General features: G+C 38.7%; 1 protein-coding gene across 1 annotated transcript; it reads right to left on the bottom strand.

The window, feature by feature from the left end:
- Nucleotides 1-564: 564 nt before the first annotated feature.
- On the bottom strand, nt 565-14,864 carry STMN2 (stathmin 2; the record flags this gene model as incomplete). Its single annotated transcript, XM_083360325.1, has 5 exons — nt 565-1,025; nt 3,088-3,279; nt 8,409-8,581; nt 10,124-10,219; nt 14,678-14,864. 5 exons carry the CDS (start codon nt 14,862-14,864, stop codon nt 966-968), a joined length of 708 nt encoding a protein of 235 aa, XP_083216451.1. The 3' UTR covers nt 565-965.
- Between the last annotated feature and the right edge of the window lie 3,604 nt (nt 14,865-18,468).

The following is an 18,468-nucleotide window of genomic DNA, read 5'->3' as shown; positions in this document are numbered from 1 at the left end:
CGGGAGTTGATGTCCACACATTGTAAAGTTCCCAGTGAAAAGCATTGGACTAGAGCCTAAGACAATGAAACAGGGCTGCAGCTTCTATACCTATAAATTCCATGAATTTCTCTGGCAGTGAATCTGAAACTGGGAAATTTTGGAATCTGGCCGAATATGGTTGTTCACTTCCTACTGCATACAATGCCTTTTTAAAAGTATCTATTATCTATTTCCCTACTGGTTGGGAAAAAATTTTTCTTCTAAACTTAAGACATGCAGCTTTACTGAATACTGTTTTATACTACAATAAATCCTGATGTGTTTTAAAAGATTTCTCCTTTAGATGGGGGATAAATTTCACTGAACCCTGTGGAGCTTGTTTCTGTACAGCACAGCTCTGTTTTTTCTGTAGAAGAGCACTGGAGTTGTAAATAAATTATGATTTCTTAATGTTCCATGACTTCATTTTCTAGACCATTTAATCAAATAAGAATGCCTACCTGTAATTGGCTTATTGACTTAAGCTTATCGATTGCAAAGCTTTCCATGTTATTAAGTGATGACGCGACAGTAGCACCATAGACCTTCTGCTGACTAGGTTTTCAGTTAGAATGAGTATACAGTTTGGCATGGATTTTGCTGCAAAGAACTTCATAGCAAAGTTCTAACAAATTTAACTGAATGAAAACAGACGACATCAAAAGCCTGTTACAGGACGTGTAAAGATTATGAAATAATTTGCATAATGCAATACTTGTATTTTTTAACAAAAATGTAAGTATTTACAAAATAAGATCCAAGTTTTAATTTTAAACATCAAGCAAATCATTCTGCAAAGACTGCATTGTTTTAATTGTTTTGTTTTGTTTTTATTGAGTTCTTGATTCATTTTTTTAAACCATGTCATACATTTCCTATACTAATATTTCATGATCTGTAATAATACAGGCGGGGGAGCTATCCGACTCCCTCCACTGCTGGGCTCAGCCAGACAGTTCCACCTGGAGCTCCTTGTTTCTGCGAACCTCTGCAGCATGCCTTTCCTGGGAATAAAAGGGGAAAATAAAGTAGAGACAAGTTTAACATCCACCTTTCTTTTTTTTCAGGAAGAATGTTAAATGGCAACAAGATTTGGCCATGAACTTTAGCTTTAAAAGGGCTATAAAAAAGCATTCTGAATGAAGTGGGACACAACTCTTGTTCTTTGATTCATGACAGGAGAAGAATAGAAGAACAGAGTTGGAAGGAACCTTGGAGGTCTTCTAGTCCAACCCCCTGCTCAAGCAGGAGACCCATACCATTTCAGACAACAGATTGCAAGCAAAAGAAATAACAGAATTACGGTGATTGCCTTCCTGCCCTTTTCTTTCAGGACAAGTGCTACTCTGAATCTGGTTTATAATGTACTCTCCAGTTGATTTGAAACTGTTTTATTCATAAACTGAATAAAAGAAAAAAAATTGAATGCAGAAGACAACATGTGGATTGTAACTTCACAACACAAAACTAGGCCTTGTGTGCCTGTCTCATGAGATAAGATGCAGACTGGGTGTGCGTTGCCATCTGATAGTTATTCATCCACTCCACCCCTCTGCAGATACCTAGGAGTTTTAATACCTTTTTGTGTGTGAAAAGTCTATATTGTGTGAAATCATGTGCCTGCTTCTTTCCCCAGAATCAGGAGTTATCCAAATATTTTGCTAGATTAATGAACATATTATTTGTGCCCATAAATTTGTATAGCTGCCCTACCCTGGTATTCACAGGAATGACAGAGAGCTAAAAGTATAGAAGAGTACAAGATCTACAAATAAGACGTCACATCAGTTCAATCCTGAACTTAATGTACTTAGTGTGAATATGCTTGGAAATGTCCTGCAATCACACAACTGATTTATGAAAATGGCTAATCTGGAGGGAGCTTCTAGCTATATTCATTTTAATGTTAATAAAGGTTTGCTTCAAGCCAAATTCATGAAAGTCAATGACAAAGTGTGTGCAAGGAAAATATATGCAAGAATGAAGCTAGGGTGCAATTCCTCAGTTTTAGCACTCAAGATATTCAGATAACCATCCAAATAAGGCTAGTCTGTATGCTCGAAATGCCCAATTTATAGAAATGAAGTATGTTGAAAGGTAAGAGAACCATAGATGAGAGGTTTTTACTGCATGCATTACTTCCATGCCAGATAAAATGTCTATATATTTGTGATCCCTTTTATCCACCTAAAGGGAAAGGTTGACATATTTATGCATTTTAAAGCATGAAGCTTTTCATACAGTTCAGCTGTGCCTGGCCTGGTATTCTCTTATGTGCTCTATTTCAGTCCCAAGAATTTCCAGGATTTTGCAGGCTGAAAGCCAAAATATTTAAGAAGGTGACTGGCTGGGGAAGAGTGCACAGATTAGTTAAGACAGTATTCTGAATTCAATATAGAAGAGGGATGAGTCTTTCTGAACCATGTTGAATCAGCAGGGGCTGGGTCAGGAGGAGGATCACATACAGCAGGGGTGTCAAACTCAATTTCATTGAGGGCCGCATCAGCATTGCAGTTGCCCTCAGGGGGCCGGGTGGGTGTGGCCAGGGTGGGCGTGGCCTACTGGATGGGCGTAGCTAGAGTGCGTATGGCCTACTGGGTGGGCATGGCCAACTCTACATCGTTCGCATCAAGGGTGCCTATGGGGGCCTGGGCAGGAGTGGGACAGATCTGAGGGTCTCTGGCAGGAGGAGGGTCTCTGGGCCAGGGCCAAGGCAGTGGGGGCCGTTCCCTCACTGTTTCCAGGATGGCTTCACGGGCGACATGAAACCACTTTGCGGGCCGGATCTGGCCCCCGGGCCTTGTGTTTGACATGTCTGACATACAGGAATGTGACAGGAATTTGACTGAATAGTCAGAATGTTCATTCCCCCCCCCTTTTTAACCTGCTGGCACACTCACTTGAGCATAAATAAAAATCTTACCTAACTTGAACACTACTACTTAGACATCCCTGCTCAACATCTGAGTAGGATTCCTGTCTCCACCACCCCAGAGGCTTCCTCAGATTTGCTTGGCTGAATCTCAGTTTGCTTTTTGCACTTTGCTTTGCTCCCAGCCTGGTTACCTTCTCCTGAAGACGTTCGATAAGAGCAGCTAAGTTAGCTTCACGGTTTTCTTTGATCTGTTCCATTTTCAGTATCAGTTTTTCCTCTGCCATTTTGCTGAAGTTATTGTTCTCCTCCAAAGCCTTCTGGAGGACTTCTCGCTCATGTTCTCTCTTTTCTGCCAGTTGTTTCAGCACCTGGGCCTCCTGGGACTGTGTAAAGTTAGTAAATAAAAAAATGAGCCAGTCAATTACAAAAAACATTGAAAGAGAATAGATTCAGTGTGTCTCTAATGTTCAGAGACAAAAGATGACTAATTTTGCTGAAGTAAAAAACCGGCAAGTACAGGTTTTCCTCTCGTTGTGTGACAAGCAAGATAGAATAGAATAGAATAACAAGAGTTGGAAGGGATCTTGCAGGTCATCTAGTCCAAGCCCCCCCACCCTTCCCCCAAGGAGGAAAGCCTACACCATTTCTGACAGATGGCAATTTCTACAGCATTTCTACTGCAATTCAAACTTTCTCTGAATATAACTAATGAAAGCACAGAAGCTCCAGCCTGCTTTGCATTAGGTCACACTCAGTGGGCATGTTCATTCAACAGGCTTAACTAAATCAGTTAAAGCCCTAGTGATTGTACACATGGAAGTTAGATGTAACTAACTTCCCCAGGGGGAGGGCCTTCTCTGTGGGCGCCCCGGCTTTATGGAACCAACTGCCGGTTGAGCTCCGGATGGCACCAGATCTTCGCTCCTTCCGGCGCGGGTTAAAGACCCATCTATTTGAACAAGCTGGCCTGGCCTGATGGGGGAATTTTAGGGTTTTAATGTCTTTTATATTTTGATCGTTTTAATTTGGGCAATAATTTAATCTTCTTTTAACTTTTGTATTTCTATCTATATGCCCTGTTCACCGCCCTGAGTCCTTCGGGAGAAGGGCGGTATAAAAATTCAATAAATAATAATAATAATAATAATAATAATAATAATAATAATAATAATAATAATAATAATAACAACAACAACAACAACAACTACTTTGCTTTTGTGGGTGTATGTGTTTGTGTGTATTTGGTTTAGCCCAGGGGTAGGCAAGCTTGGCTCTTTTATGACTCATGGACTTCAACTCCCAGAATTCCTGAGCCAGCAATGCTGGCTCAGGAATTCTGGGAGTTGAAGTCCATGAGTCATAAAAGAGCCAAGCTTGCCTACCCCTGGTTTAGCCTGTTGTTTAGGTTTAGACTTTTTGGTTCATTTATGGTCTAATGTAGGAGAGCACAATGGCTCAGTGGTTAAAGCTTAGAAAATTAATTCATTGCCATAAAGTATAAAATATGATGCCAGCCTTGATATACTTTTCTTTGTCATAAGGCTTATCAGTTTCTCATATCTAAAAATAGTATTTGGGTTAAAAAGCAAATATCATTAGGATTACAGATTCATCTTAAAACCCATTATTCATTTTATAAATCTAGTATGGGTTAGGAAAAAATATATACAGTAATCAACTGTTATATTTTCCTGCTTTCAAAGGAATTTACTAGACCAGCCACAGGTCTAGCAATACAGATTTGCCATGTACTTGTGTATGATAGTTTAATAAGGACAATTCAGCACATATGGATCTATAAATATTCTTATTAATGAACCACATCCCAGTAATTTACTATTACCATTATCCGTTTATAGAATATAATAGAATTAAAGATGTAGAAAAGCCATGATGGATCAGATCAAAGGTCCACCTCATTTTAGTATTCTGTTATCAATAGGAAGCCAAATGCTTAAGGAATCCCACAAGCCAGAAGACATTGCCCTAACATGTTTGTTTTTGCTGTACGTCCAACTCTAGTGGCAGCACAGCTGAGCAGGATTGGATCAGAAATGAAAGCTACCAGAAACTACAAGATTTATATATTGCTTTATATTAGCAATGACAACGTTATGAAGTTATAAGAGTTGAGCTCAAACCAAAGGGGGCTCTTTATTTTATCATTTCACTATGTAAATAGCAGGAATTCTCTGTCTTCTTTGGACCATAAGAATGGGGAGGAGAAAATTAAATATTTTTTTCCTTTAAATTTTGAAACTCTCAAAAAGATCTAGACTGAATATAAAACTGATACAAACTCCGGTGACTAAATTTACAGAATACAGAATAACAAAGTTGGAAGGGAACTTGGAGGTGTAATCCAATCCCCTGCTTGAGCATGAGACCACATACTTCGCTCCTTTCGCCGCGATCTGAAAACATACCTGTTCGAACAAGCCGGCCTGGCCTGAGGGTGGGATTGCTGGGGTTTTTATTATCATTTTATTGGGGTTTTATTAATGTATTTATTGTTTTTTATGGGCATGTATTTAATAACTTTTTAATTTTTGTAACTTTATGTTTTATTCTTGCCCTGTACACCGCCCTGAGTCCTTCGGGAGAAGGGCGGTATAGAAATATTAATAAATTAAATTAAATTAAATATACCACTCTGGACAAATGATTGTCCAATCCCTTCTTAAAAACGTCCAGTGATGACGCATCCACAATTTCTGGGGGCAAGCTGTTCCACTGATTAATTTTTCTGTCAGGAAATTTCTCCTTAATTCTATGTTGGATCTCTTTTTGATAATCTTCCATCTCTTCTTGTCCTACCCTCAGGTGCTTTGGAGAATAGGTCAACCCTCCTCTGTGCCAAATATTGGAAGACTGCTATAATTTCAATGAGTTTGATTTAGATATATCAGCAAACCAGCAAAAAAGCAATATTTTTCATAGAACTTCCTTAAATAGAAAGTTTATCTTAAGTAGAATTTTCATATCCCAAAAATGTATGGGTAACAACCACTAGTATTTCTCAAGAGTAGCAAAATTCTGTGACATCCTCACCCCACCTCAACAATGAAAATAAATATGAGCAGTAGCCATCGGCACAGGGACAAATTATAAGGCAGTTGGAGGGGTGATGCATTTTAGAGGTCCTTGGTGTTCTCCGAGCTTGGTTGTTTTCTTATAGACATTTCATTACTCAAATTAGGTAATAGCATGTGTGCTAGTAGGGAGTGGGGTTTGCTTTCATTTCATATTCTAGTGACATGCCCTGTCAGTGTTGGTGGGAGTGGACTTGGTGGTTCTTTAGTTGGGCTGTTGATTGGACAGGGACATAGTTTCAGCTGGGGAATTGGGACCATCCTAGGCCAAGTCCAAAAATGCTACAGAATTCCTGGAAGCCTGGCAGTCTGACCAATCAGCCATCAACAGGCATATAGACATAAACAACATCTATATACCATTCAAAAGAGACACTCAACAAGCCAAAAGAGAAGCAAAAAAGACCAAAACACCTCCTCACCAGCAGTCAACACCCAGATGAGCATTGATTAACAACAACAGTCAAGAAGCAAACAATACCCCAAAGGAATTGCCAGACATGTAACAGTAAACAGCCCAACCATAGAACCACCTATTCCCACCAATCCTGACAAGGCAAGCCACTAGAACAGGGGTGTCAAATTCACAATGTCACGTGACGTGTTCCCACATATTGCAGCTTTTTTTCCATTGCTGGTAGTGGAGTGGGCACGGTTTCGGCATGACGCATCCAGCCCGTGAGCTGGCAGTTTGACATCCCTGCACTAGAATATAAAATGAGAGCAAACCTCACACCCTATTAAACTCAAGATGTTACTTGGTTTGAGTAACGAAATATCTGCAAGAAAACAACCAAGCTCAGACAGCATCAATCATGAGCTACAAATATTCTCCTCTATCCATACCCTTTTAGGCTTTCTCCCAGAACAAATAAGGCCAACATTGTTTGACCTGCCAGGTGGCTACAAAGTTGTATTGAGAAAAAGTATTTGGCCTGTGTTAAAATTTAAAGAGATCAAAACTTATAAGAGGAAAGGAGTGGAATGGAAAATGCTATACTGTTATACACACTCATCAAAATTACCTTCCATAAATATTATTTATTCTGAATAAATTACTGTTTATTCTCAGATGTCTGTGCATAGAACAATGGTTTATGTCAAATCAAACACTTTTATTACGATCATAGAAAATACAAATTGAAGTGCGCCCAGAGGCTTCAACTGGTGCAAAATGCGGCCGCGCGGGTGCTTATGGGAGTATCTCTATACTCCCATGTTACACCACTCCTGTGCGAGCTGCATTGGCTTCTGGTTGCCCTCCGGGTGCGATTCAAGGTGCTGATAATCACCTTCAAAGCCCTACATGGCTTAGGCCCGGGGTACTTGCGAGACCACCTGCTGCCAATGTCAACCTCCCATCGCCCGGTTCGCTCCCACAGAGTCGGCCTCCTCAGGGTGCCGTCGGTCAGGCAATGCCAGCTGGTGACCCCCAGGGGGAGAGCCTTCTCTGTGGGCACACCGACCCTCTGGAACAAACTGCCCCCGGAGCTGCAGATGGCCCCTGACCTTTGGTCCTTCCACCATGACCTAAAGACCTGGTTATTCCAACAAGTGGGCCTGGACTGATCATGGTTTTTAAATTTGGTTTTTTATTGGTTTAAATTGTTCTTATTTCTTATATTGTTTAATCCTCTTTTAATTTTTGTATTTATATCTTTTAACTTTTTATTGTTGTGAGCCACCCTGAGTCCTCAGGGAGAAGGGCGGCATATAAATTTAATAAACCTTAAACCTTAATTATATCTCAGTAAGTATTGAAAACAGTTAAAAAGAGAGAAAAAAAGAGTATTTAGCAACCCTAGATGATAAATAGCCAGAGAACCTGGGGCACAATTGGATTCTCAATTATATAATTTGCTATTGACACTTGTGCATGAGGCTGACACTACTGATTAATAAACACTAATGTAATTACTAGGGAGATGCTTAGTTCTAAGACTGTGTGAAATCAATTAATGAGTTCAAAGCTATTTTCTTTGGTAAGGTGTTCCTGGTTTAAGGAGTGTTTTGCTAGCTTAAGTTTGCCCTAGAATCTCAGTAACCTGGTCATGCATCTACACTTAAGGTAGATGTAATAAATACATGTTTCTGGTAATCTAAGTTGATTTTTTTATTGTGAAGAAAGTCAGAAAAACTTATATCTATGTGATTAGCAATCCTCTTAACACTGAAAGTCTCAAGTATTTGGCTGATCTTAAGTCATAATTTCTTGCATTTTTAAACATGGATATCATTGTACACATCATAAATGAAACACATATAGATTCAGTTCTAAACACGCAAGATGAGATTTAAGAAACTGATGAAAAATTACATCAATTCAATAACACACATATGTCATAGATTGCAAATGAAAGCTTAAAATAACCCAGGAAATGCCATCATGCGTTCACTTTACTGTATATATGGTTAGATACCTTTCTCCTTTCTTCTGCAGCTTCCAACTTTTTCTGGATCTCTTCAAGGGACAAATCTTTCTTCTTTGGAGAGGGCATGGTTCGTGGTGCTTCAGAGACGGGAGATGGCGGCTTTAAGATGAGTTCAAAAGATTGGCCAGAGGCACGTTTGTTGATATTTTTGACTTCCATATCTGTGAAGGTAAAGTTAAAATATCTAATTCAAATGGTATATCAAAAATAGACAATTTAAGGAAATGTAATGACCATAAGTAAGCGATGTGGATAATTTTCACTAAAATAGGTGCTAGAGAAAACACAATACCCTATACAGATGGCTTATATTAATAACAGGGTACTACACAATTTTCTTTTGGGCTTGCAAGGATGTCTTTTTTTTTTTGCTTAGGAGCCACAAAAAGAAATTGATACTACTAGTTTGAAATCATTGTAATACATAGGCTGAATTTTTTTTGGTGGGGGAAGTGTTAAGGTATAAAATTGGCATCCTTGCAGGAGTTTAACACACCCATTCAGTCACTTAAACCTCTTTCCAAACTAGAGAGAATTGATGCAATTACCGAGAGTCTTAATTTATCTCAAGCCAATTAAAATGAAAATAAAAAATAAAATTAAAGGTCTATTGGGACTCTATGAATGCAAATAGGTCTGTGATTATTACAGTAATGAAATCAATGACAAAATATACATCTTTTAGGTCCTGAATTAATGTTTTAGGAACAGGTCACACTGTACCCTATGCTTTCCTAATATAACACATTAGTAAGAAGAAAAGATACAGCTTTTCATATTTTAATGAGACAATATTAAAATATTGAATATGCATTAAGAATATATTTCCTATCTCTGGGAATTTCATGGTCAGTTACTGTATGATGCAACTAATGTAATAAATAGTACATTATAGACACTTTACTATTATGGTAAAACCTAAGACTTCTCTAAGTGAATATAAGCCATCTTGCTTTACTGAATGTAATGTTTAGATATATTTTATATATCATGATTTAGTTGGATGGCAATAATATTAAAATATTAATTTTAATAATAATATTAAAGCTCTCTTAGGACAAACGGTGAGTATTATAACCCTTGTGCTCAGAGGTACCTCCACTAGTTTCTACCAAGCTCCCTGTTCCTTTGATTCTAAACCCAACAATTAAATAGGAAGTTAGTGTACTGAAAAGCAAAATGCCAGCTTTTAGTATACTTTTTACTTACAAGAAGGACTCAGAACTCAATATAAACCCATCAGATACTCTTAGAATTTAAAAATGGTGAGTGGGTGCTGATCAGTTCTTTGTAAAACATTTCTATTTGCAAAGATACACTAGGAAGGTAAGATGTGAACGATCAGAACTGCATTAGCTCTTTTGCTATTATGTGGAATTTTGTAATCATAACATGACAGTCATTTTGTGAGAGTTTCATGAAATGCTCTCAATTTCCAAATGTGACCAATCCAAAGCTTTCCTACCCATGCCATACAAAGTTTACATTTAATCAGAAGTCAAATCAATCTGTCCAACATGCTGCTTTCTAATATGCTTGACTTCAGAATCTATAATCCCATGCAGCATGGCAAGAGAAGTCAACATAGTATCTTATAGCTTCCAGAAATCATTGTTAAATAACAAAACAAGAGGAAAATATGCATCTCCCATGGAAGAACAAATCTTCGCTAAGGAAAACAATTGCTGCTGAAAATTACTTACCATCATACGTGTATATATTAATGTTGCGAGATTCTGGGTAAAAACAGGAGCAGATCAAAGAAAGCATGGACAGCTCCTTCATCTTTTCTTTATAAGCTGAAAGGAAAGAGAATGGATTAGTCCTTTCATCTTTTCTGTTTACAGGATGTTTTGGTATAATTAATCAGCTCAGACTCTATGCAATGAACTTGCATGACAAACTGTAACTTTGGTATCTTTGTGAAATTAATTGCTACTTGATAAAAATATCTAATAAAGTGTTTTTTTTAAAAAGGTTGCTACTTTATAATTGAAGTATGTAAGAATATTCACTCTTTCTGCTACATTCCCACACACTCATTCTCATTTGAAGCCCACAGCAGTAAATAAGAATAAATATTTCTTTTGTAGGTTTGCCTCTACAATTACCTACATTGAATTAAGTTCTCCAGGTACCAAATGTTGCGATGGAAGGAAGCCAATAATGGCACCAAACCATTGGATCTCTCTGTTACAACTGTTTGCCATATTATCTTTCTTGAGTCTTCCAAACTAGTATCAGACATGCCATGAGCTATCCTGGTTGCCAGCTTTAAAAGAAATTTACTCAGACAGGTGACCTGACTGGCTCATTCATTGTCATAATGTTGCTTTATATTTGAGAAGACAAACTGCTAATATTTCCAGAAACAGGAAAGAGAAAATGAGAGACTTTAATTGACCCCTGCAAACAGAAAGCTTCTGATGGACTATGGGAATGAAGTCCTACTTTAGCCTCACATTCTGCACTTTCATGCAGGTTTCTCTGAAACTATGGTTCTCTAGGTGTTTACTAAGAACACAGGGAGAAATGAAATAGTAAAGGTAAAGGTTCCCCCGCACATGCGTGCTAGTCGTTTCCGACTCTAGGGGCCGGTGCTCATCTCCGTTTCAAAGCCGAAGAGCCAGCGCTTGTCCGAGGACGTCTCCGTGGTCATGTGGCCGGCATGACTAGATGCCAGAGGCGCACGGAACGCTGTTACCTTCCCACCGTAGTGGTCCCTATTTTTCTACTTGCATTTTTTACGTGCTTTCGAACTGCTAGGTTGGCAGAAGCTGGGACAAGTAACAGGCGCTCACTCTGTTACGCGGCACTCGGGATTCGACCCGCCAAACTGCTGACCATCTGATCGACAAGCTCAGCGTCCTAACCCACTGAGCCACTGCGTCCCATTAGAAATGAAATACACAATGATTATTAAAAAGTAGCTTATGATAAGTTTTCCTCCCAGATGAGAAGTGTATTCCAACTGGTTATTTTGTGGAACATGAAATTACATCCACATCATATCTTCATGTATCCAGGCACAAGTAATATGTGTTTCAGAAATTCCCCTCAGTTATAACATAAGGAAGTTCAAATACATGTTCAGAGTTACACATATAAAGTCCTTAATAATAACCATGGTATTGAAGATATAAATAGGTATACACACACCCCTAAGCTCTTCTGTCTCCTTGTACTAATAATATATCAGCTTCTGCATACCCTGTCTTGTGATATACTAACCAGGACATACAGTCCAGCTATGTTGTCCTCCTTACTATTTCCACCTTTGGCATTCCAGTCTCTGGTAAGGTTTGGCACATGTTGCGTGTATGTTCTGTTGGTTTCAGATCAGAGTTAATTTCAAAATTATAAACTTATTCTTCTGCATCACTGGTTTGAGCATAAATTTGGATAATCGCCATATGACAGGATTGTTCATGAAGGCAAAATTGTATCTGTTGGTCATTGACTATACTGTAACCTAGTTCTGCCCTTGCTATATTCTTCATGACTGTGAAAAACAAAACCATTTATTTTTTTCTTTTTGTGTCCTTAGTTGTAAACAGCATAAACCTCTGGCTGAACATGGCCAATTCCAGTGTATTGCAATTCGTTGCTACCTTAAATGCTAATTTCATACATTTCATCTTCCATTGTTGAGCTTTCCCATGTTCATTTCATCTTCCATCTGCATTTATATCTTTGCATCTTTATTTTTTCTTGTAGGGCAACATCAGTAGCAGGATTTGTTGTTGTTAGCTGCGAAGCCATGTACGACCCATCGCAACCCCATGGACAGCGTTCCTCCAGGCCTTCCTGTCCTCTGCCATCTTCTGGAGTCCATTTAAGCTGATGCCTACTGCTTCAGTGACTCCATCCAGCCACCTCATTCTCTGTCGTCCCCTTCTTCTCTTGCCCTCAACCTTTCCCAGCATCAGTCTCTTCTCTAGTGAGTCCTTGCTTCTCATTAGGTGGCCAAAGTATTTGAGTTTCAACTTCAGGATCTGGCCTTCTAAAGAGCAGTCAGGATTGATCTCCTCTAGGACTGACCGGTTTGATCGCCTTGCAGTCCAAGGGACTCACAGGAGTCTTCTCCAGCACCAGAGTTCAAAGGCCTCAATTCTTTGGCGCTCAGCCTTTCTTATGGTACAGCTTTCACTGCCATACATTGCAACTGGAAAGACCATAGCCTTGACTATACGGACTTTTGTTGACAGGGTGATGTCTCTGCTTTTTAGTGTGCTGTCTAGGTTTGCCATTGCTTTCCTCCCCAGGAGCAAGCGTCTTTTAATTTCTTGGCTACAGTCCCCATCTGCAGTGATCTTGGAGCCCAGGAAAATAAAATCTGTCACTACCTCCATTTCTTCCCCATCTATTTGCCAGGAATTGAGAGGGCCAGATGCCATGATCTTGGTTTTCTTAATGTTAAGTTTCAACCCAACTTTTGCACTCTCCTTCTTCACATGCAACAAGAGGCTCTTTAGTTCTTCTTCACTTTCTGCCATTAGAGTGGTACAGTAGCAGGATATCCTGATTTTAATCTTGCCACATCCTAAACACCATTACTATTCCAAAAGATTTAACATTATTCCTAAGTAGCATATTGAGTGCCATCCAAAACAATATGAAATGAAGTCTTTGCCATTGTTACTAAATTCACCACCCTTGCCTGACTTCATTGCTGCTTAATATATTTTTAGTTTTTAATAATATTTTATTTATTAAAATATAGGAGACAGAGGAGCACTAGAGGGGTCTACTATCTATTTCTAGTCAATTAGTTTTCAAAATGTGGCTCACTTGAAGAGTTTCCTCCTAGCTTGAGTGAGAAAAATTCACTTTCTTACTGGAGAAGATTGTTTTCAGTAGTTGAGATCACTGAATGGTTTCATTAGAAGAAATCAGATAATGCTCACATTCTTTTATGCAAAGGAATGGAATCTATGCTTATATGAAAGAAGCATTATTTATTTGTTTTCTTTATTAATCACATTTGTACCCACCACCTTCAAAGACTCATGATAGCTCGAATTTTATGAATGGGTCTGATTATATCTTCTTCCACAATTAGCACTAGTTGAAAAGATTGCATAATTCATAAGGTGATTAGTTCTCCAGGATGGATGCATTAATTTGTATACATTTAGTAACACAAATAAACATTTTGGAGAGAAATCCCACCCCCACCATAATTGGACCTAAATGTTTGCAAGGATTTATTATTATTATTATTATTATTATTATTATTATTATTATTATTATTATTATTATTATTATTATTTATCTTTCAGTAATTCCAGATACTTTGTGTTCACTATTGCACTTTTACATTGTGATAAAACCATGTCAGGGTAAAATCCTCTTAATGACTATCAAACAGACAAACAAACAACAGACTACAGCTACCAGATCAGGGGTGCTAAGATCTCAATGGCCACTATCAGTGCTTTTTTTGTAAAAGAAAAAGGTGCCGGAACTCACACATGTCATACAACCCGCCTTGCCTACCCTACAAGGTTCCATCCAAAAAAGGTGCCGGAACTCTGTTCTGAGTGTTCTGTGACAAAAAAAGCCCTGGCCACTACACAATTAATGAATTAGATTCTACATTTAAACAAAAATACTGTTGTGATTCAGGGGTCAGCCTGTGGGTTCGGCAGTTGGGTCGGACGATTCAGAGGAGGAGGAGGGGGGTGTTGGAGAGGTTGCTGAGGGTGTTGGAGACCTTGCTGATGAGAGCCCTCAGCCAGGCCCCTCCCACCTGGTTACGACGCAGACCCAGCTGTGTGAGCCTGACAGCGTGGATGAAGATGACCCACAGCTGGCCCTGTTCAAGGACGCCCGACGCAGGAGGCAGTCAATCAGGAGTAAACAGAGGAAGGCAATGGGGCACCTCAGAAGGAGGCAGAGAGAAGCCATGCCCTGAACTGTTTAAAAGGGGAATGTGTGGGAGGGCTGGTTTGCTGAAGGCAACCGTTTGAATAGCTCCTGTTTCATGGTTCATGTTTGCTCTCTTTGCTCTCTTTGCTCTGTTTATGTTTTTATGTTAATAAATTTGGCAGGCTTAGTTCCAGCCTCTTGCCTTCTTGTAAAAGGGGTTGTCCCTGCCTTTTCTGCAGGGACGGTAGCAGGCTGGAACAGAACAAATACATGCATTAAATCCATAGACTTACATATCTATCATACTATTCCCTTTACAACATCAAGGAAAAATCAAGGAAAGGAAAGGAAAGGAAAAGGAAAAGGAAAAGGAAAAGGCTATTCACTAGACTTTTCCATATCTTTTTGTCCTTGTAAAGCTTCTGTGCTCTCATTCATAATCTCCCACATACATTCTCTTTTGTTCTTTAAATTTCTCACTTCTTTCTTTTTGAGAATCAGGCGAACTCCATCTAAACATGACTTTCCACATCTTCTGCTTCCTCTTGACACAATCACTGTTATTTCACACATCTGTTTTGTGATTTATTCTCTCCATATAATCAAACTGCCTTAGTGTACCTCTTTCACATCGATTACTTAACACATTCCTTCAGCATCCTTTCATTCTTGATCCAATCTCTACTTGTGTTACTATACATACTTGTTCAGTATCTCATTACTACTTTATTCAATTTAGGTATCATCTAACATTTTCACTTCCTTCCAAAATTGGGGAGAAGCACATTTTTACACTCAGCTTTTTTCCTTTTTTCCATTCTCCTTCCCACAATCATTCATTCCTCACAGGGATCATATACAACCAGTCCCTTTCTTAAAATTTCTTCCTCTATTTCCCAAAATTCTACCAAGGTGGTATCATATCATCACGATCATGATCATTATCATCAACATCAATCTTGGTCTAGTTTTAAACTAAAAATGTTCATTTCATTTTCTCGTCAAGTACAACTAACTTGGACTTCATTAATTTTCAGATCCATGCTCATCATTGCATCATACAATCTAACATTTGCTGCAAATTATTTAGGTCCTCAGTCAACAGCACATCATTGTCTGCATACAAATGTATATAAACATTCACATCCTCAGACACCGGCCAGCATATCTGTACAAGCTGGTGACAGAGAGACAGAGAGAGAGAGAGAGAGAGAGAGAGAGAGAGAGAGAGAGAGAGAGAGAGAGAGAGAGAGAGAGAGAGAGAGAGAGAGAGAGATGGGGAGTGAGTGGCAGAAATATACATTAAACAAGCAGGGAACATCACATCTCACGTCTCGGTCTTATTCTCTGTTCAGCATCAAAGCATTCACTAAACATTATTCATGCTCATATTTTATTTTTATCCTAAACATGTTATCATGGTCAGTAACCAATCTTCAGTTTCATACTTGCTCAGAATTATTCCACAATATAAAAATTCATGTTATCCTATGCTTTGAGCACCCCCTCAATTAAAATTAATCCAAAATAATTCCATCACTTTTATTTTAAATTATTGTCATTCTTCTGGAGGGTTCTAGTTCAGTCCTCTTTATCCAGTTCCAGGAAAATTTGAAACTACGCTTCAGAATTACTCTGTTTTATTGAATCTTAACCACGCCCTTCTGTCTTTAATTACATTTTATGTATACATCTTTTACTTTCTACGCACATTATGCAGTACCTTTCTTTCCATCCTCTTTCTTCTCAAAAATTATTCTCTTATATCACTTTTTCCCCTGAGCACAACCTCTTTCAACTCTTCCTTCCCCCAAGCATCTTTTTCTCATTAGTGTGAATCTGCACATTCTATGACAGGGGTGTCAAACTCAATTTCATTGAGGGCCGCATCAGCATTGCGGTTGCCCTCAAGGGGCCGGGTGGGTGTGGCCTGGGTGGGCATGGCCTACTGGGTAGGCGTGGCTAGAGTGCATATGGCCTACTGGGTGGGCGTGTCCAGCTCTACATCGTTCGCATCGAGGGTGCCTATGGGGCCCTGGGCAGGAGTGGGACAGATCTGAGGGTCTCTGGCAGAAGGAGGGTCTCTGGGCCAGGGCCAAGGCAGTGGGGGGCCGTTCCCTCACTGTTTCCAGGATGGCTTCGCGGGCCGCATGAAACTTCGCGGGCTGCATCTGGCCCCCGGGCCTTGTGTTTGACATGTCTGTTCTATGACATAATTCTTTTCTTTTTGTTCCAAGTGCTTTTGCACCCTTGTTGCTTATATTCACATACCATTCATTCTGTTAAAAGGATTAATCTTTTAATATTGCTTTCATAAAGGCTTCGTATGTAGTCATCCTGCAATCATGCTACTTTCACAATGATTTCTTTCACTAGTTTCTTTGGTTCCATATCTATTTTTCCCAATCCACTTTTGGCCCTATTGAAAATGAATCTTATATCCTCCTTTTTTCAGTATTGATTCTCTTATTTTTATCATAAAAACATTCATCAGTTTTGCTTTTTGATTGATTTCTTTGCCATCTCTGTATATGAATAAATTTATACTTATCTGAAACAAACATTTTCTAAGCAGATATTCACTAAGCAGTCCATATTTTCCTTCATTCTTGGGTCTCTCAATAGCCAGACAATTTTTTTTCTGTCTTCCTTCATCTCATTCTCATCCATTCATGTTACTTAACAGAATAATTCCCCAGAACGCATTTATTTAGATTGTTGCAGTTCTTTCTCAAAACTCGTACTATTTTTGTCTATTATCATCATTCACTGAACATAACATGCTTGCCACCAACCTATAGATTTCTATTTTGATATGCATGCAGAAAAACCCACAATTCTGATTCAGACATTTGGACATCCATGTTAGCTCTTAGAATTAAATCTACAGTGGCACAACTTTTCATAGATTCATAATCAGATCTTCATTTAGATTTATTGCATTTCCTTTCTTCCTCTTAGCTTACCGAATCCAAACATATTTTTCTTTCTTTTATTTCATTCAGTTCCTCATTTATTCTTCATACATTGTAAGTTGTAAATTTCTGGGAGCTATATTTATTTTTTATTTTTATTTTAATTCCATTTATATCCCGCCCTTCTCCGAAGACTCAGGGCGGCTTACAAGCTTAGCAGTAGCCTTCATTCTATGTATATGCCTGCTTATTAGGGCTTTCACAACACCCCCCAAGCGGCATTATTACAAAGTCAGCTTAATTGCCCCCAACAATCTGGGTCCTCATTTTACCTACCTCGGAAGGATGGAAGGCTGAGTAAACCTTGAGCCTGGTGGGACTCGAACCTGCACTAATTGCAGGCAGCTGGTGTTACTTAAGGGGGCATTAGCCCACTGCTCCACCAAGGCTCTTCATATTTGATATCAGGTTGGCCATAAATATTGATCTGAGAGGATCTTGGTGCTCTCTGATCTTGGTTATTTTCTTGCAGCTGTTCCATTACCTAAACCTGGTAATATCATCAGTGGTAGTCTATGTAACATCATTTGAAAACAACAACAACCACCAAGCTCAGAGAGCACTTAAGGAACCCTTCATTTCAATCCTGAACTACAAATATTCTCCTTTATTGGTAAATATTGATCTCTCCAGTCACCTTGGCTTTAATCAATGGAGGGTTGCGCTATCACTTTCTGTGATAAAAGGTGTAGATTAAGTTATCAGTCTTAGATGTACAGGCATTATATGCAGCATTCTCTGCTAACGGTAAGGACAGCACCAGTCATTGGGGCAATATTTCACAAGCGTAACTAAAATCTAGATTTACACCAAGCATACTCGCCCTATTCTATACTTGGAGATTAACTTGTTAGTCAAAAGTGTGTTGTTGGTATTCCACCAATTTGGAGGTAAAACATAGTCAAAATACCTTAGCTCAACATTAAAATAAAACAAATGTACTCTAATTTTTAGAGTTTATATTAAACTTTAGTTTAAAACTCAGTATTCATTAATAATTATAAAAGATCATTTTAAGAAATGTAAAAAGCATTAGGTAAAAGTCAAAGTAGAGAAAGCCTTGATCAGACCTTGACTCATGATTAAATATAAGGTCACAATTACACTATTTTCCTTGCAACAGTATGGAAATCATTTAATGGATTTTTCCATTAACCTACAATCATGCAATTCCCTGGGCATCTTCCAACCAATATCTCATG

This window comes from Vipera ursinii (genome assembly GCF_947247035.1).
Source record: "Vipera ursinii genome assembly, chromosome: 3".
NCBI lineage: Eukaryota > Metazoa > Chordata > Lepidosauria > Squamata > Viperidae > Vipera > Vipera ursinii.
The sequence above is the reverse complement of the archived record's forward strand: the minus strand, read 5'-3'. Positions and strand labels throughout refer to the sequence as shown.